Source organism: Etheostoma cragini, chromosome 12, assembly GCF_013103735.1.
Source record: "Etheostoma cragini isolate CJK2018 chromosome 12, CSU_Ecrag_1.0, whole genome shotgun sequence".
Classification (NCBI taxonomy): domain Eukaryota; kingdom Metazoa; phylum Chordata; class Actinopteri; order Perciformes; family Percidae; genus Etheostoma; species Etheostoma cragini.
In genome coordinates this window covers 21,941,056-21,962,891 of record NC_048418.1, presented here as the reverse complement: position 1 = coordinate 21,962,891, position 21,836 = coordinate 21,941,056, and the positions used below count along the sequence as shown (strand labels likewise).

The 21,836-nt window shown below is 40.8% G+C and overlaps 1 protein-coding gene across 1 annotated transcript in view; it reads right to left on the bottom strand.

The window, feature by feature from the left end:
• The window catches only part of LOC117954060 (potassium voltage-gated channel subfamily H member 6-like), an 82,845-nt gene that overhangs the window by 33,650 nt on the left and 27,359 nt on the right, over nucleotides 1-21,836 (bottom strand). Inside the window, exons 5-11 of the mRNA XM_034887530.1 lie at nucleotides 16,290-16,414; nucleotides 15,739-15,818; nucleotides 5,174-5,296; nucleotides 4,505-4,674; nucleotides 1,578-1,716; nucleotides 1,025-1,162; nucleotides 665-819 (exon numbers count right to left, since the gene is read on the bottom strand). Of these exons, the coding sequence (XP_034743421.1) occupies nucleotides 665-819; nucleotides 1,025-1,162; nucleotides 1,578-1,716; nucleotides 4,505-4,674; nucleotides 5,174-5,296; nucleotides 15,739-15,818; nucleotides 16,290-16,414 (930 nt within the window). The remainder of the gene's footprint in view (nucleotides 1-664; nucleotides 820-1,024; nucleotides 1,163-1,577; nucleotides 1,717-4,504; nucleotides 4,675-5,173; nucleotides 5,297-15,738; nucleotides 15,819-16,289; nucleotides 16,415-21,836) is intronic.

The following is a 21,836-nucleotide window of genomic DNA, read 5'->3' as shown; positions in this document are numbered from 1 at the left end:
GATATTTAGATTTTGATGGTGATTCCTTCTTTGTCACATTTAAAATACATTTTCATCTGGTAAGATTCATGCCAAAAGTCTTTATTTAGTGCCTAAAATATACTGTAGATAGATATTGTTTTGTACTATGGTCCAGGCCCTGTTTACACTTAAATGTTTTATTTGACAAACTGAGAAATTTTCCTTCGTTTGTACCCTTCATTTACACGCAAACAGAAAATTTGCCTCTTAAAACAAGTTTCTCTAAAACCTCCTGCCAAAGTGGATATATTCAAAATCTTTGTTTGCATGTAAACTGAGACAACTAGAGGTCTAGGCAGCCGAGGAAGTAAGGAAGAGAAGCAAGAGGAAGTGATTCGTTGCTGTTGTTGCTGTTTTCGGGATTCTGATTGGCTAACATGGGCTTGAGCTTCTCAATACACTGCCACCTACAGGTTTGGCATGCTCTTGACGGCATTGACATCTTTCATACACGGGTACGTGTAAATGAGCATTTTTCTGAAAACTGACAGGTGTACACAATCTTATTTTTGAAACAGACAGGTGGAAATGTCCATTCATGAAAATAGCCGGCCACGTGTAACCGTAGCATCAATTTGAATCAAAGCAGCTCCCTTTGTGGCAGTGAGATAAAAACACTGCAGGATAAAGACGAGTAACGTACCAGATGCAGGCCAGCCAGTGGGCAATAAGGGCAAAGGTGCACATGAGGAGGAAGAGCACAGCTGCACCATACTCTGAGTAACGGTCCAACTTCCTGGCTACACGAACCAATCGCAGTAACCGAGCTGTCTTCAGTAAGCCAATTAGTGTGGTGGTCTGTTAGGAGGACGGGACAGAAATGTAATGTGAGTGATTAAAAAAAACAATATCTATTATTAAAATCCATAGCTTACATATGTTTCTTTTCTTTCCACTCGCTCTCGCATGCTCCTTGTTTCCCAACAATCCTAACTGTCTTTCTACCCCCCAAACCCACTTTTAACCCAAACCCTCCAATCTTCTTTCCCTCCCTCCTCCCTACCTCTCCCTCTCCACCTGCCCTAACCACCTCCTCTCCTGAGCGGTAGATGAGGAGGTCAAAGGGAATGGCTGCCACCATGTCAATGAGGAACCACCCTTTGAAGTAGTGGACAGCAATCCGAGAAGACTTGCTCACCACCTGAGGAGACAAAACACATCCAGTAAACATTTCCAGTAAGCTATGTATCATCACAGTTGAACTCAAAATCCCATGTTGGCAAATGTCAATAATGACATAAGCGTATCATGTAGAATAAGTTGGCTGTTTTACTTTGCATATTTGTGACATTATAAGTATGTGCACAATTTAAGATTTTTGACTCACACACATTCACACTTCGACGCGCAGCATCAGGGGCAACTCGAGGTTCAGTGTCTTGCCCAAGGACACTTTGACATGGGACTGCAGGGCCAGAGATTGAACCACCAACCTTCCGATTGGCAGGCAACCACTCTACCACTGAGCCACAGCCGCCGAATTGGTCAATTAGTCATTCACACACAGATCAAGGTAGATCAGTTAGTCAGTCAGTCAGTTAATCAGATCAGTTCACCTCATCATTGGAGTTGACATATGTGGTCCTGAAGTTGATGATGATGTCAACAATGAACATGATGTCCACTATTAGATCCACAACATTAAGGGGTGAACAGGAGTAACCACAAGTCTGCATGGCTGCCTCCTCCTGGTCACTACAGGGAAATAGTAATTAAGTAAGTAAGTAAGTAAGCAAAATTTATTTATATACAGAGTTTTTCAAACCACAAAGTGCTTTACATAAAACATACAATATAATACATATTAAAACAATAAACGATAAATTATAATCAGAAAGTAACCAATACAATAAAAAAAAAGTGTGAACTGATCAATTTATAAAAGACTCAGCGGAGACAGGAGTCTTAGGACCTGCTGGCACCCAGCAGGTATATATATATATATATAATTTCCACTGTTCATCACACCCCCAACCGGCACCCTCAGACACCGCCCACCAAAAGCCTGGGTCTGTCCGAGATGGAGATTTGACATATTTGACCTTGTGGAGTGTGTTGATAAACAAGGTTCCAGTAGGTCGGCCACATACTGTATGCACCGTGCAAAGCCATTTACTGGGATTTCCAGTAAACTGAGACTATAATTTGGGAGGATTGTACAATTTCAAGAACGTAACCTAGCTTTATAACACTCCCAAATGATAGTATTAGTTCACTGAACCAATAACTATATAGTGATGACTACTGTACCTTCAGGTAACATATAACAGGGAGAGGACACCCCACTGGTTTTTGTCCTTATATTTTGCTGGCTGAAATAAACTGACATGTATCACATTCACAATATTACATTCTTGTTTAAAGTGTGCATGGAATTTATTATCTTTATAGTTTCTAGATTTTAGAGCCCAATTTCTTTAGTGTCTTTCAAAGCATATAATATGTAAAGATGGAAACTCAGACTCTATGAAAAACGTGAGAAAAAGTAGCGGACTGACTGAATGATAGTCTAAAAATATACGGTACATTTACGATCTACTGCTCTTAACTGAAACCATTTAATGAGTCACTTGAGTCACACAAAAAAAGAACAGTTGTACAATTTGCATTAAAAGCGAGCAGTGGAAGTTAATATGAAATATTATAAGATAATATCAAATAGGAGAGAGGGTGAAAGAGTGAGAGTGACATGTATGCATCATGTAGCATTGTAGAAGATTGATCTTCATGGTAAATTTCCTGAGTAATATTATCTTCTACCAACTTTTAAGGTAAAGAAACTGTTAATTTGTGCATATTATTAGTAAACTAATCCTTGCATGGTATGATTATGACGGTTTCAATTCAGAGCAGTGGCCAGTAAATGTCTATTTTTAGGCTGCTTACTAGGGATGAGCGAGTACAGCATTACCTGTATCTGTATCTGTATCTGTTTATCTCATGAATTATCTGTATCCGGATCCGTACTCTTAACCGGAAGTGGTCAAATTTACACCGGAAGTGGGTCGGGCTCTCTTGAAACGTGCGGGGCTTTAACATGTGCTGGTTATTTAAGCATGCAATTGATATGAGTTGATCAAAAAATTTTATATTTATTGCTGATTTGAAAACTATTTACATGACAGCATCAAGCTTCAGATCAATGGTGTTGTCATGGTAACACTGTTAGACACTGTACATACTTTTTCTCTGATCAGTTTTAAAAACTGTTTGCATTACGACAAGACAAAACACTGTCTTGTCCTTGTCTGGAGCATGATGTGACGCTGGGAAGGGAACGGGCGCCCCTGGACTGTGGGAAACAGACAACATTGAGGCTTTATTAAGAGAGCAGCTACACTTTTGTTGAAAAAACACTTTTGTTGGTATTGCAATTTTAAGATGTCTGTTGTGACCGGCGCATTAGACAGACATTCAGTTCTTTGCTCTCTTAATGCATCATCATTTTTGGTTATTTTGAGTTAAAAATAATTGTGAAACGTCTGTCTTCATTTGCTTTCCAACATACCTTGAAACTGGGGGAAATGGAGGCTTTGACCGGGAGCTATTGAAAGTAACATCCAAAAACCGACATATGTCAAACATTAAACTTCACCGTGGTTTGCAGCAGAAGCAAATATCCAAACGTCAGTATCGTTACTACACAATGTTGTTATGTTAACACGTAACTTCATCCGTCTTGGCTGTTGCATTGCAAAAACCAATATTTTTGTAGTAATCATCAGGCTTTATGTCGATGTTAAGTAGGGAGGGATGGTTAGGCACAAAATGCATTCCCCTACTTTTTTTTTCTTATCATAGCTATCATGAAACAAGGAAGGGATATAGCATTCTTTTTTGCCCTAGTAAACAAAAAGTGAGAAAAACAGCAGTGAGAGAAACAAATCCAGGGGTTGAGGAGCAGGAAGAGACAGAGCCAGAGGAATTTGGAGAGAGGGCATGTGATAAAAGTGAGGGCTTTGACACAGAGAAGGATATTCACTATTCATTATTATTCATGTTCATAACTAATGTCATGTCTTCCGCACACCCATCAAATAAAGTGTTATTTTGCAAAGGCACAATTCAAGATGAATTTTTGTCCCCTATATTATAATGTTGCCTCTTGCAGCCAGACCATTCTCCAGTGCGGATACAGCCATGTAGAGATAGGTCTGGCAATGTGAGATTAACATAATCTAACTAATGTATTAATTAGTTTATTCCGCCTGTATTAGATTAAAGACCCAAAAAGTAATCAACAAAAATGTTGATGTTTTTATTTCTCAAAGTTCAATATGAATAATTAAATATACAGTTTGGTTAAGGAAATGCAGTCATCTTCGTTCTCTCTGGCGATATGTAAAGTTAACTGGTTACTCAACATTTATCAGCCCTGTTCTTTTAGCATAGTTTAGAGGGAAGCAGGGGAAACCTTACAGAACCGTCATAATTAACTTGTGCAGCTCTGGTGAACATCAGTGTTGTGTGAATTTGCACTAACCTTAGTAGAAATGTAGCCGAATAAGGAGTGAATATGGCTGTATAAATGACTAAGAGCAAAATGACCCAGTCCCACACAGCTTTGAAGGGGCTGTAGTGAAGGATGGTCCACTTTTGGATCCTAGGAGTCTCTAGTTTATACTCTGGTAACACATCGTCCAGAGACAGCACCTACAGGAGAGCGAGACAAAGAGATCTGTTAATTTCCACCGGTGCGGAAAAGCTGTGTTCCGACTCCGTCTCAGATCCGGCAGTCCGCAGCCCTCCAGAGCAGATCCGCAGAGCTTCTTTTTTTCTTGGATGCTTTTACAAAATAAAATAGAGTGTGCTAACGGCGGATCATAGTTCATAGCAGCCTGTCTTTGTATTATTGGCCAATGTGTAATAACCAATAACACAGTAAAAATCTGGCAATCATAAAGTATGTCTTAATCTTAATATACTCCAAGCAAAGAAATCTGATGCAAATGTCTGTACTAAAACGCGTGTCTGCATGGTGGAGATGTTCATACAGTTGTTGGGGTATAAGGTTTGTACAGAAGTAGAAAAAAAGTTAGCCTGCTGACAATGCACCCAGACTTAGATAACAAGCAAAAGTGGAGAGATAGACAGACAGAGAGCTGGTCTATTTAGTTTAATAGAAACAGAGTGCCAAGTCATCTCTACTAACCTGGGTGACTTTCTCAGTGACATGGTGTGTCCTGTCGATCAGTTTGCAGGGAGGTCTGATTTCACCAGGATGTAATGCCACAAAGGCGTCAGTCTTTGTGTCCAGTAGGCTGTGGGTCATCTGCTGCATGCACAAACCACACATAGACATTATGTATATAGTCACCCTCAGAAGAACATTCTGAAAAAGGAGTAATAGTTTGAACAAACAATTGAAAACAAAAGGAGACGGAGAGTTTTTAACTTTAAGGATCATACAGAGCCATGTTCCCTGTCATGTTACATAACAGCAATGTCTGATTTGAACCAAAAGCCCCATCCTTTTCTAAACTAAGTGTTTTTGAATTGAAATTTCTTTGTGTCTTTAGGTCCAAAGAAAAGTATTACACAAAAATCACTAAGAAATTAAGAAATTGTCACAAAGAAATTTTCATCTCAAAGCTAAAACTTAAAAATTTGTGAAATTGTAAACTATTAGTTTATTATTTCTATAATAATATGCTATTTTGTCTAGTGTTCCCTTTGCTTCCTACTCACCAATACGTCTTTTGCTCTCCATCACGTTTGCAGTGCTCTTCCAAATTTCTCATTTGCGCTTCTAGTCTCTTTGTTTGCAGTTCTGACACTCTGGTCTTACAGTTGAGTGACAGCTCCGTACACAACCTGACATTTCAATGCAGCTAACGTTGGAACGAATTGGGACAACACACAAATACCCTAAACAACATTACTGTATTCTTACAAGATTAATAAAGTGTAATTATTAATTATATATGTTGTCTTTGACATACGTAGCTAGATGTTAGTTGTTTCGTTGTATTAAGTTACAAGTAAAGCAGTGTGAGTTAGAATGTAACGTTAGCTAACTGCTATCTATACTGTACATTGCTGTGTGTGTGTGTGTGTGTGTGTGTATGTGTGTTAGTGTGTGTGTGTGTTTGGCTGGGCTTGTTTTAATTTCTGGTTAGATCATTTTATATGTATAAGTAAATGTTGTGATGGTTTTTGTTAAACAAAACTAGCTAATTAGCCATGAGAATCATGTAGGCTGAGTGAGGCAATGGTCTTCCCTCTGTAAAACAATGTAACACTGGGACCTGCAGGACCTGAACAGAGTTCAAAGCAAGTTTTAAGTTTTACTGTACCTTTTAGATGACAATTTTCTAGCTTTATCTACGTGTGATACGTGAGAAGTTTTGTCTGGACTTTTCACTCCGATAGCCTTTAGTTTGGTTGAAAAGAACTAGTGTTTGTTTGCCCCGCTGGTGCAGTTCATTTGGGCAGGTAACAACGCGGTAATCAAACTCTTGCCTGCACCAAAAGCGGACCAAACCAGTATAATGAGATCAGCTTGAAAAAGTGGTCCCAATACGCTTTTATTCAAACCCTGGAGAGATTCGTTTGTGGTGAGAACTTGATCTGTACTCCAGCGATGGGGAAGTAGCGAAGTAAAAATACTTTGTTACTTTACTCAAGTAGATTTTCTTACTCCTTACGTACTCCTTACATTTTAACAGAAATATCTGTACTTTCTATTCTTTATATTTACAAAATTGGCTTGTTACTTTAGTTTCAAATAATTTCAGTAAAGTTACAATTACTAATTTTCACAACATCAATACTGATTTCAATCTAATTGAATGGGAATATACGCTGCACTTGACGCACCACTAAAAGAGGACTCAACAGATTTGGCACCATTCGTGGCAAGTCATTTGATGCCGGCAACGTTTGCACATAGTAAGTAAGTTAGTATAATACCGGTAACAACATGAAAATGAAGAAAACTGAGATCCCAAAGATTTGGCAGACAAGCAGCCGGACATTCAAGCCTACTTTTAGTGAAGTAAATTTCCAAGCCTGTTCATTGTACTTTTACTTGAGAAAAAAAGTTAAATCAGTACTTCTACTTAAACCAGAGTATTTTTTAACACAAGTGTCTGTACTTCTACTTGAGTACGGGAAGTGAGTATTTTTCCATCTATGCTGTACTGTAAGTCTTGGTGACCAGAGCAGACATAGTAACATCTCTCGGGAAACAATGTCGGATGATTTTTATGAAATGAGCTGGTTTGACTTTACACCAGGACACAGGACCTTCTTCATGTATTCCCTTACTTGCTCCCACCCCCAGACACATCTGACCAATAAGAGTGCTGGATGATCTTGTTTGATTTGTAATGTTTAATTTAGTTGTAATGTAATTTGGTACGCTTGGATTTTTCCAGGTGTGAATCCAAACCAAACCAACAGAGGGCAAATCCGGTTTACTAACTCACCAACTGATTTGGACCATAGCAAACAAACTACAAGTGTGAAAATGCCCTTAAAGGCACAAAAATAATTCCATAGTTTAAGAAAATACACCTGTGGGTTGTATTAGCAGGTAGGAATAAAGACCGTATGGTTTGGACAATGGGTATAAAGATCCATCTACGTGCGCCCGTAACCTCAAACAAAACAAAGGACAGAGAAAGATTCCAACACAGTGAGGGAGCGGGACATGGTAAATGTTGGTTTACTGCTATATTATTATTCTGTATGGCAAGTACAGCACCTTTAAGAATTAATATTTATCATAAAAAAGGAAAATCAAGTTTGCTCTGTATTCTTGATAAGTATTAATATGACTGTATGCAGCCCATGGGCCCACCACCTGTGGGAGGATCCAAAGGGGTCGGGTGCGCTGTCATATGGGTGGCAGCAAAGGTCAGGGGCTCGGGATCTCATCGCTGCTTTTTGCAGATGATGTGGTCCGGATGGCATCATAGGTCTGTGACCTTCAGCACTCACTGGATCGGTTCGCAGCCGAGTGTGAAGCGGCTGGGATGAGGATCAGCACCTCTAAATCTGAGGCCATGGTTCTCAGCAGGAAACCGATGGAGTGCTTTCTCCGGGTAGGGAGTGAGTCCTTACCTCAAGTGAAGGAGTTTAAGTACCTTGGGGTCTGGTTCGCGAGTGTGGGGATCATGGAGCGTGAGATTGGTTGGAGAATTGGAGCAGCCGGTGCGGTATTACATTCCGTTTATCGCACCGTTGTGAGGAAAAGAGAGCTGAGCCAGAAGGCAAAGCTCTCGATCTACCGGGCAAATTTCGTTCCTACCCTCATCTATGGTCATGAAGGCTGGGTCATGACCGAAAGAACGAGATCCAGGGTACAAGCGGCCGAAATGGGTTTCCTCAGGAGGGTGGCTGGCGTCTCAATTAGAGATAGGGTGAGAAGCTCAGTCATCCGAGAGGAGCTCGGAGTAGAGCCGCTGCTCCTTCGCGTCGAAAGGAGCCAGTTGAGGTGGTTCGGGCATCTGGTAAGGATGCCTCCTGGGTGCCTCCCTAGGGAGGTGTTCCAGGCACGTCCAGCTGGGAGGAGGCCTCGGGGAAGACCCAGGACTAGGTGGAGAGATTATATCTCCAACCTGGCCTGGGAATGCCTCGGGATCCCCCAGTCGGAGCTGGTTGATGTGGCTCGGGAAAGGGAAGTTTGGGGTCCCTTACTGAAGCTGCTGCCCCCGCGACCCGATAACGGATAAGCGGATGAAGATAGATGGATGGATGGATGGATGGATGACTGTATGCAGGCTCATGCACACAGCAATCAAAGGGCGCATAGGCACCTGCCCTTTTTTCCCCATTTTTTGAATATAGCCTATAGACTATATATTCCTGTTTGCGCACAGCATCCCTGTCAAACCAATGGATTTATTGAATCTGCGACAAGTCTCCTTGGCAGCATTGCGCACGCACACATTCAAGCACACACATTCACGCAGCAGACCCTTCCAGCTACTACCTCAGAAAGTTTTTCTGTGATGAAAAAAAGACTAAGCAGCCGGTGCCTGGAGTCCAAACGAATATAGTTAACTTATGACTTGCTAACATGCATGGAGCTACTAGCTTATGTAAAAAATTAGAAAAGGTTTAGCTACAGGCAGATGTTCTGTTCTTAATGGAAACACTCCATGTGAAAAGCTACCGTAAAATATGTGTCTAATAACATCATCACAATGACATTGATATACAAATTAGGCGTAAATTACTTAAAGTGTGCAGATTTGCATTCATTCGACAAGGCACTGCAGGTGAACAGGATCCACAAAATAGAGAATTAGTCTTAGTTAATAATGAAGTAGTAGAAAGGTTTTTTTTATTATTATTGGTGCATTAATGCATTGTTTTTTCCCCCTGTAAAATAGCAGCCTTTTTTCAGTTTAGTGTGAAGTATTATGTATTCCATTAAAGCCAGACAAATTTAAATGATCTATTTCCATTTGCAAAAAATAATTTACCGATTTACCAACTGCATGGCTTATTTCTCGCGTAAAATGTTTTCAGAAACACGTTTCAGTGAACTACTTTTGTAAAATGTGACATCGTATTCTGTCCGAGCCGCCATGACAGCGGTTTGAAATTCTCCAGCAGCCAGACCCATGTAACAAGTTCGTCCAATCAGCTGCAAGTCAGGGGCCTGGTGCATCAACCATGGCTGTATGACGTCACGACACCACGCTTCAGTCGTGTTGCAAACAATGGATAAGCACTATTAGACACTCACGATATTTTAAGATGATTTATATTTGTTTCATAACTTGATTATTTAAGTTGCAACCATCTGTTTTGTATTGAATTCCTCCTCCAGCTAAGACAATACTATACGGTAATGTTAGGTAAAAGTTAGGTTACAGCAAAGGATTTTAGCATGGCTCAATACATGTAAGCAGGAATATATTACTGGACTTTTTAAAAAGTTTTAATGCTGTACTAGTTATGTCAAAGTTGAAATTTGCAATGTGCAATGTTCGGCCGGAGTAGCACGTTAGCAAGCTGGTTAAAGTAAAGTTAATGTAGCCACATTTGGTTTGCTGCAAGCTGAGATGGTGAAAACATGTATGCAAGCCATCAGTGATAGGATATGTCTGACCTATAACGGGGACTTCTAACCATGTCAGTATTTGTCTACAGAATTACACCGCAACATCATAAAAAATAACTGGTGCAAACTGTAGAAAGACGTTGCGACACAGCATTAAAAACTACACCTCCCATTAACGTTAGCGGTTTCACGCTATTTTGCGCTCTCGCTAGTCTATGAAACGCAGTGGCCTGCAGACAAAGCAGAAGGTTTTTCCAACGCCCAAATTCATTGAGTTCATCAAGTAAATATGCCAACAATGAAGAAACATAAAGGTAGAACAGGATGGCATTCTGAGGTTGTAATGAGAGATGGAATGGTAATATGTCTTTTAGCCAAGTTGAGGGATTGGGTGAAATAGGGTGTGTAAAATATAGCTGTGGTGAACAGGGAAAAAAATTCACGTTAACCTCCAGTAATACTCCTTTTTTCCCCAATACAAATTTTATTTTTATTTATTTTACCTTTATTTAACCAGAAAGAAAAACTCATTGAGATTAAAAATCTCTTTTCCAAGAGTGTCCTGGCCAAGATAAGCAGCAGCACAAACAACAAGGTTGCAGACATATAACTAATAACATATATCAGGAACATAAAACATAAAACACTTTATGCTGTTAATAAATAATGAGTAACAAGGTCATAAAATATCTAAATTTCAACAATAGTGAATAACAACGAGGATCGTCAGAATAATCAATCATAACATCTACAGCCATTGTGTTCAGCCTCCATGTCATTTAAAAGTGCTTTAAAAGCAGCCAGTGAAACTATCTCCTGAAGATTCAGGACAATCTGCAGCTGATTCCAAGCATAGGGGGCCACGTACTGAAACGCCCCTTTTCCTAATTCAGTTCGGACTTGAGGGACAGATAACAGTAATGAATCACCAGAACGAAGACAATATCTTCCTGTACCTTTCTTTATGATGTAGGATTGAAGGTATGGGGGAAGCAGACCAAGCATAGCCTTATAAATTAGAGTGTACCAATGATTAAGTCTACGGGTGAACAATGCAGGCCAACCAACCCGATCATACAATTAACAGTGATGAGAAAGGGCTCTAAAGTTAGTAATGAACATAAGAGCTCCGTGGTAAACAGTATCCAGAAGTTTCAAGCTTTGAGATGACGAATGCATGTATATAACATCGCCATAATCCAGCACTGACATAAAAGTGGCAGCAACAAGTTTTTTTTTGGCCTCAAAGGAAAAACATGACTTCTTTCTAAAATAAAAACCCAGCTTCAGCTTCAGTTTTTTCACCAACTGCTGAATGTGAGGTTTAAAAGAAAGAGAATCATCAATTAGGAGATACGTACTCAATCTCGGAGCCCTGAGAAGTAATGATGGGAGGGAGGTTCCGTGACTTTGATTTTGCACCGGAAAACAACATGAGTTTTGTTTTGTCGTCATTCAAAACATGTTTTAAATCAAACAAGGCACGTTGTACAGTATCAAAAGCAAGTTGTAGCTGACAAAGTGCCTGGTTTGGTGTAGATGCAGAGCAGTATATCACAGTGTCGTCAGCATAGAAATGAACATTTGCATTGGAGACATTTTGATCAAGAATGTTGATATATAATATAAATAGGAGTGGTCCCAGCACTGACCCCTGGGGCACACCCTTGAAAACCGCAAGAGGACTAGAAGTGAGACCATCTACCTGCACGCACTGAGATCTACCTGATAGATATTTTCCAAACCAACAAACTGTTTGTTCGGACAATCCGATACTGAATAGTCTTTGTTTTAATATTGCATGATCCACAGTATCAAAAGCCTTTGATAGATCAATGAAGAGAGCTGCAAATAGTTGCTACTGACAGCTCAGCTTGCATGTAAGCTCATTTTGACTTAATACAGCCTAAAGTACAAAAGGAAAATAACATTTGCCCACTGACCATCAGTCAGATATTTTAAATAAATATAAATGTAATTAATTAGGCTATGCTGGGTTTTGTGGAAGTGAAAAGGGGGCTTTTTTAGTTGTAGTATTTGGCAGTATGGCTTTAGATAGGCTCAGGTCACCATGGACATATTTGGATTTAACAATACTTGATATATGGGCTATTTGCAAATATGACATATGACATGGAAATATGGATAATACTAATAAAACAAAATCTAGACAATCAGAATGAACTGAAAATAGGCACTGATATTCTTTTAAATAATGTTTCCTGTATGATGTAGGAGGGTCCCACCAATCAATGTCTGTGTGACCTATGCCCTTGGAATAGTCACCCTTTCGCCAATTTGAAGGATATGGCTTAACCAACTGGTTATATGAGAATTACGTAACAGGAACCCCTCATTTAGTCTAATCTGGTCATGTGTAGAGAAAAGACTTATTTTGAGGTCATGATCCAGACATAATCTTTGTTAATTTTAATATTGACAGTGCATCTTGCCTGTTTTCCTGTCTGACAGGAACATTACTACAGTGGCCAAGGTTATCTGGCCTACAGATTGAAAACGGTTCAGTGCAATACTACAAGAGATTTCAAGAAGAGCTCAAAGTCTGCTGATCAACATTGCCCTAAGACACATCTAAGCAGCTGTCAGGGGATGAATGCAGAGAGGTGATTTCCATGATGAAGCATTCAGTGGACCACCCAGTTGTTAAGGTGAAAATGAAGGCAACCTTGATACACCGTCAGAGTATGCTACATGATCCAGACCAGTCTAAAGTCATCCAGCCAGCCAGAATATGCAGTCATCTTGGATGTTTCGAACAGGTGGAATAGCCTCTTTCCAATGGTGGAGAGATTCCTCGAGCAGTTCCCTGCCATCCAGGCAGCTGCCATGGACTCTCGGTTATCGAGGGCCAAAGTGAAGGACAAGTATTTGAATTGGCTTGTTCTAGTATCGTTGCTAAATCTCTCTTGTTCAGAAGTTTGATCTTACTAAAGGACATTTTTCAGACCGGAGTAAGTTACTGGCGATGACTTCAGAAAAGCAAAGGAGTTTGTTAAAGTCATAAAGTACTGTATACTTCAACACTTTGCATGCCCGCTGAAAGGATTCCAACATTGGGTCAGATTCTGCCCATCTTTGGGGAACTTGAGCACCACTTCACCATGAGTGCATAGGACTCCACATTTACTTGTTTACTTTAGTGCATCAAAGATACTGTAAAATCTGGGGTCATCTTTCAAAAAGATACCAAGTAATCCTTTTAATTTGTCAATTGTTTTCATAAGTTATACTCAGAAACCTAACTTCTATACTATGTTCTTGTCTTTCAGGATGATTGCATGCAGTGTTTGGAGTAGAGCACGGCCTTTGACCCCAGACTTAACCCATTTGTGCGGATGCTTTGCGCCGACACATTACATCTACCGCCGGTTATTGCGTTGCGCAAATCTGAACCTCCTGCCGGCTGCTGCGTGGCGCAAATTATCATCCAGTACTTCTTCATCATCATCTACCACATCCTCCCTCCCAAACTCCTCACTATCTTCCAACTCAGTGTCACTGCCCTCGCTGTCAAAATCCTCCTCTGTTGTAGCCATTTTCTCGCTCGTCTCTTAAAAATTCATAAACAAACATTTTTCCCAGCAAACATGTTGGTGCTCACATGGCTTTAAATAGCCAACAAGACCCGCCTCATGTGTATTTGAACCAATGACATCATGAAAAGACTGACAAATACAAAATGCTGCGCCATGCAGCAGCTGGCAGGAGGGTTCAGAGTTGCGCAACGCAGTAACCGGCGGTTAATTCTTCAATAGTAATCAATTTCTCCAAGCTAGCTGATTCCTCTGCTGATGACTGAGGCAAGTCAATCTGATTTAACCAGCTGTCACAGCAGGATTTATCCAAAGTAACCTAAGATTCATATAGATTGGAAGTAAAATGTCTGAAAGTATTTATTTATTTTGCCAGGGTCAGTTCTAATATTACCATCTGAAAATGTAATAGCGGGAATATCTGCAAAATAATCACTTGATCTTTATCTCATAGAGAAGGTGACTAGGTCTAGCACCCTAAAAGTAATAGTGCTGTCTTGGTCTGTGAATTAGAAATTCAGACTTCTGTTTCAGAATGTTCTTTATTTCTTTCATGAATGGATGAATTACAAAGTATTTATTAACTATTTAACAAGGTATTTTAGTCATCCTTTGTAACCAACTTTATATTAACCCTCCATACTCTGCTATATATATATCTGGTCCATCTATCTATGTAATGTTGGTAGATGTTTTAAAAATGGTTTCTTAAAGGTTTACAAACATTTTTTAATCATTACCCGATACCTAATTTAATATGAGGGATATAACATGTTTATCAATAAACAGTTAATTTACATTAATGCTAATATTGTATTAATTACAATTAAATTACTTTACAGTAAAATGACAGTTTGCTAAGACTTAAATGACAACAAACTAAAGATTAATTAATTATAAATTTACCATCTATCAACGATGGTTGTTGTAAAGTGTTATGAGATATGCGGGTGGGGAAGGTTTGGAGGATTAGATAACTCAACTGTCAAAGAAAACAAGGACAACAAAGCAAGGTCACTGCTGCAAATTATATTGTACTCTAGCTATTTATTTTTAGACACAATGAGTCAAAACCATCTGAATCACGTGTCATATTCGATTTTACCGGCCTCTTTAAGGACATCTCTGCCAGAAACTCTCATGCCATTACCTACTACAACTACTTTTTCTAATCAAAGTTCCACTATCTTTATTTTTACTATAAATGCCACTGTTTATCACACTCCCAACTGGCACCGACATACAACCTTCCACAAAAAGCTTGGGTCGGTCCAAGGTTTCTGCCGAAAAGGAAGTTTTTCCTCACCACTGTTGCACTAAAAACTTGCTCTTGGGGGAGTTACTGGAATTGTCGGGTCTTCATAAATTAAAGACTGTGGTCTACAATTACTCTATCTGTTAAAAGTCTTGAAGTGTCTCAGTTAAACAACATGTTCTGCAATGCCTTAACCTACCTGTTGGTTCATACAGCTAAAAGCAGTTACCAGCTTGCAGTTGAACTGTGAATGCAGAGAATTCTTTTGCTTGTCTGTTTATAGTTTCATATTTCCTTTGTTAATTGTTGTTTGAGGGTAATATCGGGTATTCTTTCCACTTACATCTTTGTTGATGTTAGTTTTTGTTGTAGTTTGGTAGTAGCTGTCCCAAGGGGTATGTGTGGACCCAAGGGAGGTAAGCATCTCCTCTCTAAGCGTAGCTCCCATGGTGCCATTTTAGTGCTACAAAGCCATCACCTGCAGTTAGCATTCAATTGACTGTCATTCATTTTGCCGCCATTTTGACAGCGAATAACTTTACATCTGAAGCGTTTCAAGACTCAATTTGTCCATTGTTTATTTCTAAAGAAACACAACGATGTATAAAAGGCTTCGTTACCTTGTACCTTCGTTATGGTTCCATAGTAGCAATATTTGTAAACAATTGCGTCATAACCACGCAACTGACCTTCACATAGTCAACAAATTACCAACTTGTCAGGAGAAGCACACAGACAGTTTGGACTTCCATTAGCTGTTTAGGTTTTATTATTAATGTTAACTAGCATGTTAGTTAGCAATAATTAACCTGTGTCTATGTTATCTCCTAACATATACCTACGCTCTCCGTCTCTGCTGATGGGGAATGATTGAGATTTGTGTGTGTTACCTGGCTGTTGGTCCAGCAGCGTGAATCAGTGTCTGATGTCCCAACTGGCACACTGTTCTTTCTCATAGATCCCATACCAGCTGAAAAAGAAGAGAGTTGCAGTCAAACAGTGTACTGTATACAAACAATAATTAAAATGAAAAACTACTGATAACCCCAAGTTGTTGCACCAGTAACACTATAATGAAACAACATGATCTGTATTTTTTACATTCTGAAAGCATACATTCTGAAAGCATAGAGCCTCCAGTTTACTTATTAATTGGCGTGTGTAATACATGAATACATAGTTTTGGTATGAGTAACATTTCCATTAATGTAGTTACAGTATATTTTAAATGAGCTACCTTTGTTGAGAAGAAGTCTTTATTAGTTTTTTAGTAATTTTACTTCTTTTGAAGGAAAAAAAAACAGTAGTACTTCTGTTGAGGAAGGTGTTGAGATGGTAAGTTTGGATTTTTTAGTATTTGTTTGATCTTATTTGTATTATTAACATGTGTGATGCTTACAGGAGGGGGATTGAAAAGGATTAAAGGCAGTGTTATTCTCACCGTTGCAGCTGTGTCTCAGCTGCCGTGTCTTTTCCCAGTAACTGTGCCCACTCTTGATAGCATCCACTGAGGAGGAATGTTTTAATGTCCCATGCATGCCATCGAACCTGCTGGAAGGATGCTTGCTGAGGAAAGACAGGACAGTCATCTTCCTTTCTCCTCTCTCCTAGACAGAATGTACATTTGTGAGGTGGGTGACAGACCTCAGTAAAAGGAGACCCAGCACCACAAAACTGTACTTAAAACATCCGTGAGTGAACCACCTGATTTTGGTCTGAGATCTTGTGCACCTAGTACAAGCACTCCCTCACGTCTTCGCAACAATAGCAAGAGGAGGGAGTTTGTTGGGCTTTATAATTTGAAAGGTGGATACATCTAGCCTAGAGTGAAAGGAGAAAAAACATGGACAGTGGGTTGTTGCTCTCCAAAGACTGTTACCCTAATTTAATCAAAAATCTGAATAGAAAAAGGTGACAGGGCCTGTGGGTGAAAAGTAAAAAAATACAAATAATAAAAAAAAAAAATACCTCGTATGTCCTTTATTTACCACTTTTCCTTAACCCTGATGGTAAACATCATTGGGCCAGCAAAGGCGTGATGGAGAATTTTAAAAGGAATAAGGAAAAGAGAATGCGGTGAGTCGGAGAATCCGACCGCCCTTACACTCGACCGCGTAATCGTGATGGCAGATGTTATTGACCTGGGTCTGCCTGGGAACCTACACTGTTCTGAAGGGGGACTACAGAAATGCATCTGGATACTTCACCCCGTCATTCTCACCAGGTTGTTTATTGCTGGCTCTATAAACGAGGACAACCTGGAAAAAAATATTACTTCATCACTGTTTTCTTTCCAATCTCATTCTGCAATAATTATGTTGTTTCATATGTTGTGATTCTACAAATAGTACATTTTATTTGTAACGCACTTTACACAAAAAAATTACAACTAAAACAAACGAGAACAAGGAAAGGGTTAAGAAATAATGAGAACAATAATCTCTAAACTGTTAACACAGAGCTGTCCACTGCTGCTGTGTGCATTTACTCATGAGAAGTGCAGTCAACAGCGTAACTCTACTGAGTATTTCAGAAGCCAAAAGTGGAGTTACGTTTTCTCTGTCATGTTTATAACTACAATTTTTAGTTCAACTGCGTAAAATGTCCTACAATATCAGCTACAAGGAAAGTGAGGCTTGGACCCAGATGCAGTGGAGACGAGAATGAAGTAACGTTCTAAGATTTAATTTGAACAAAAAAAGGTACAACAATAAGTGTACTGAAGGAGCAGGCAAAATTTGTTTCCAACAAAACACTGAGGTGCAAAAGTCCAGGAAACAGAACAAACTGGAACGCCGAACATAAAACATACCGGACAAGAAAAACCCTGACACGACAGCTCTCCACAATACAGAACTATGATCCTACAAAACATCAAGGAAACACAGAGAAAAAAATCCATTATAACAAGGATTAACAGGGAAAAGATGACACAACAGGTGGAATGCATCAGGGCTGGGCAGACATTCTTACAAGCAGGAAAACATAAGACAGAAAATAAAACTAGACAAACAAGGGAGGAAACACACCACAAAATAAACAGGAAACAGAACATAGAGACACATAAATGTGACAGGGATCCACCCCCCATCTTAAGGGATGGCTCCCAGACAGCCCAAAAAACAAGTAAATAAAGCATGTCCAAAAAAGGGCAGAGTCCAGAAAGGGCAAAGGAAAATGGAAGCGAGGCTCGAGGGCTTGGGCAGCCGGCAGTGGCTAACTCTGTCTTATCCTCGACTACCTTGGAAGACTCTCTGGAGACAGGCAGCAAAGGCAAAACCCCTCTTGATGCCGAGCAGGGTTGCGACGGCAAAGCCCTTTTGCAGGCCGAGCAGGACGGCAAAAATTTTCTGGAAGGTGCACAGGACAGCGAAGGCAGGACCCCTTTGGAGGCTGAGCAGGAGAGCAAAGGCGGTGCTCCTCAGCCGGGCGAATGGGACATCAAGGACTCTCAGGCGACCGGCGGCATAGGCAAGACCCCTCTGGAGGCCGGTTGAAAAAAGATACTTCTCTGGTGGCCAGCAGTGAAGGCAAAACCCCTCTGGCGGCCGGTGGCAAAGGTAAAAACTCTCTGGTGGCCGGCGGAGAAGGCGAGACCCCTCAGGCGGCCAAGCACGACAGCAAAACCCCTCTGGAGGCCGCGACGAAGACAAAACGCTTCTCAAGGCTGGCAGGAGAGCCAAAGCCCTTCTAGATGCAGAGCAGGGTGGCGACAGCGAAGCCCTTCTGGAATCCAAGCAGGAGGGCTAAGATTTTCTGGAGGGCAGACAGGACGGCGAAGGTAGAACCTTTCTGGAGGACGACGTTGAGGAAGGAACCCTTCCGGCAGCCAAGCAGGACAGCGAAGGCAGAGCCCCTCAGGCAGCCGGCAATAAAGGCAAAATGCCTCTGGAGGCCAGCGGCAAAGGAGATACCACTCTGGAGGCCGGCGGTAAAGGCAAAACTCTTCTGGAGGCAAACCAGCTGGGATGAAGACCGGCAATGGGTCAGCGGGGCTGAAGACAGGCCATGGGAACGCAGGGCTGAAGATAGGCAACGGGATAACAGGAACAGATGTTGGCAGGCAAAAAAAAAAAGGCAAAATCTCAGGGGTGCTTGACCATGGCAAAGTCTCAGGGATGCTTGACCAAGGCAACGTCTCAGGGGGACCTGACCAAGGGAAGGTCTCTGAAGTTCCGAGCAACAGCACAGTCTCTGGGACAACAGTCAACAAAGGCATTGGGAGACTGGTCAGTATAGACTCTGGGAGAACGGCCAGCATAGACTCTTGGAGAATGGTCAGCGCAGACTCTGGACAGTTGGGCATCAGCTCCGGCTCTGCAAAGCTGGACGTTAGCTGGGACATTGGAAAGCTGCACGTCAGCTGGGGCTCTGGAACACTGGTCAGCTCTGGGACACTGGTCAGCTCAGGCTCACTGGTCAGCTCAGGCTCTGGCTCGGTGGACAGCACGGGCTCTGGCTTGCTGGACAGCACAGGCTCTGGACTGCAGAACAGTGAGAACTGGAGGACTGACAGGCTTGGAGACAGGGAGGCCAAATTCTCTCTCCGTAGTCTGCATGTGCACCTCTATAAGATGCCTAGAAAAGGCACGTTCCTCATCATGCAAACCATGAAAAATCTTATCAAGAATCCGTCAATGGGTCCTATGAGAGGCTCAAACAACTGGGTTTCCGACAAAACACTAAAGTACAAAAGTCCAAGAAACACAGAACAAACTGGAACGCCGACAAGATACCAGACAAGCAAAACCATGACACGACAACACTCACATACACACATATACAAGACAGGAAGTAAAACTAGACAAGACAAGGTCCTTCACAAAGTCACCAACGGCCTCTTCTGACTCTGGCCACTTCACCATTCTCAGTATGCTCAACCAAACGAAAGCCTTTAACACCATAAACAGCTCCATCTTCATGTCCCGACTGGAAAGCTACTGCAATATCACTGGCACACACTCAGTAACCCCAACGCACGCAGAGGAGCGAGGGCCCATCCAACGCTTGCAGCTTTGATGAATGTTATATTTATTTTTATTATTATAAATGTGTAATATAATGTATGGGAGTTACAGAGCAAAACACGTTTTCTTGCTTTAGTGTTGCTTAGTGGCAGGATTGGGTTTTGTTCAAGAGCTCCCACCAGTCCTGAAATGTTTTTAATTGATTCCGTAGATGAATGCAGGTCATTGATGAAGACGTTTTAAGTAATTTATCATTAGTTGTTAGTTAATGTGTCTATTTGTCCGTCTGCATTCATTTAGAACAGTACGCACGTAGTTTCACGGTGTTGTGGGTAGATGTTACCGGCAGTCTCAGCATAGTGTGTAACAGGAAGGATGAGTCGACAGTTGATGATGATATAAGATGGGATGGTTTTATTATCCCAAACACGGCCAAAAAAGGCAAAATACAAATATATCAAAAAGAACAATAAAAATCAAAGACTTTGAAAACTGGAAAAGAAATAGACTTAAGAGTCAAAAAGAGATAATACTAAAACAACAAACTAAAGAACAGCTGCTCACAAATTGCCTTTTGACTGCAATTACTTTGGCTTTCACTAGACTTACGTCTCACCACATCCAGCCTCCTTTCGTGACTGAAGCCTCCCTCTCAAATACCTTCGTAGCGCACCTCTCAAATGGACTAAACCATTCTCCCTTAAAGCTGCAGGGGTGGCTCAGGCGAGAAATATACAAATGGCTTTAAAACAGCCAAAAGCCCTACTCCACGAAATAAAACACGTGTGATATTATAAATAGACCTCAAACAGGTTTAACCTCCACACAAGATAGCTAGGTTTACAGTATAAACAGTTTTACATTTAAAACTGATAACTTCCGGTCACCCCGAAAGACCGCCCGTCTATAAATACCCCGGTGCATACGGCAAACTCCCTTTTAAGATTACAACAGAGTATGCAGGTAAGAGGAAACAAATGTTTGTATGTGATTTGCATTACGATTGAAATTAAATAAACTGTTAGATTAACAAAAGACTAATGGTGTTGTGGTTATTATAACTAAGGAATATATAACAAGATAAAATGGTAATGATGAACAATGTATAAAAATGATTAACAGATTGCGGAAGCAATTAGAGTCAGCGTTGCATGCATGCCTATCACCGTAGTTTTAGCTGTTAAATTCGTGCACTAGAAAACTACGTGATAACAGTAGGACTATGGAAATGAATGGGTAACTGATAAATCTTAACACCATACATACAAGGTAACAAAACAAACACGTGTCACACACCCACACATAGGGAGAGTATTGAAAAGTCAGTGTGCAAACATTGGAGGTACAAGTAGCGCTTCGCTACGGTGACGGCCGCAATGCGACCTGTCACACACTGGAACTCCTTTAGTAGGTACCCTGGAAATCCAGAGCTGTTACGAGCGCACAATTTGAATTTGCTCAGCGAGTTACTATTGTATTGAGTAATGCTGCCCATTAAAAATGCATTTTTATCCATGCTGTACCAATCACATTGGTGTATCTGATATGGGCCGGCAAGAGGCGAGCTAAATGGATGACAAAGCCGCTGCAACGTCCAAGCTTTTAGTAAACATTACAAGATGGCTACGGATTATCAGTAGTTGTTGTAATGGCTTTGGCCGCTGACAATGACCAAGTTAGACTTTAGTTTTGTTCTAAAAGAGGAACAGTAGATGGCGCTTAAATATTTACTTTGCAAGAAGGAAGTTTTTGTTGTTTTGCTGACCGGATACGGCAGGAGTCTAATCTACCAGTTAGCTCTCCTGGTAGCTTAACAAATGGGGCACTTGATACGTCAACCCGTGTGTTGTTGTAATTGGTGGTAGTGTTATCCAATTGCGTCTTGTGAGATTTTCAAATTCACGCTTGGTGTCGCCCCTGTTGTGGTTTGGGGTTTTTGTTGGGTGTGTTTTCCCGTTTCTGCCTCCCTGTGAAGGTCTCAGTGTTTTCCCAGGTCCCGTGTGCTGTGTCCTGTTCGGTCC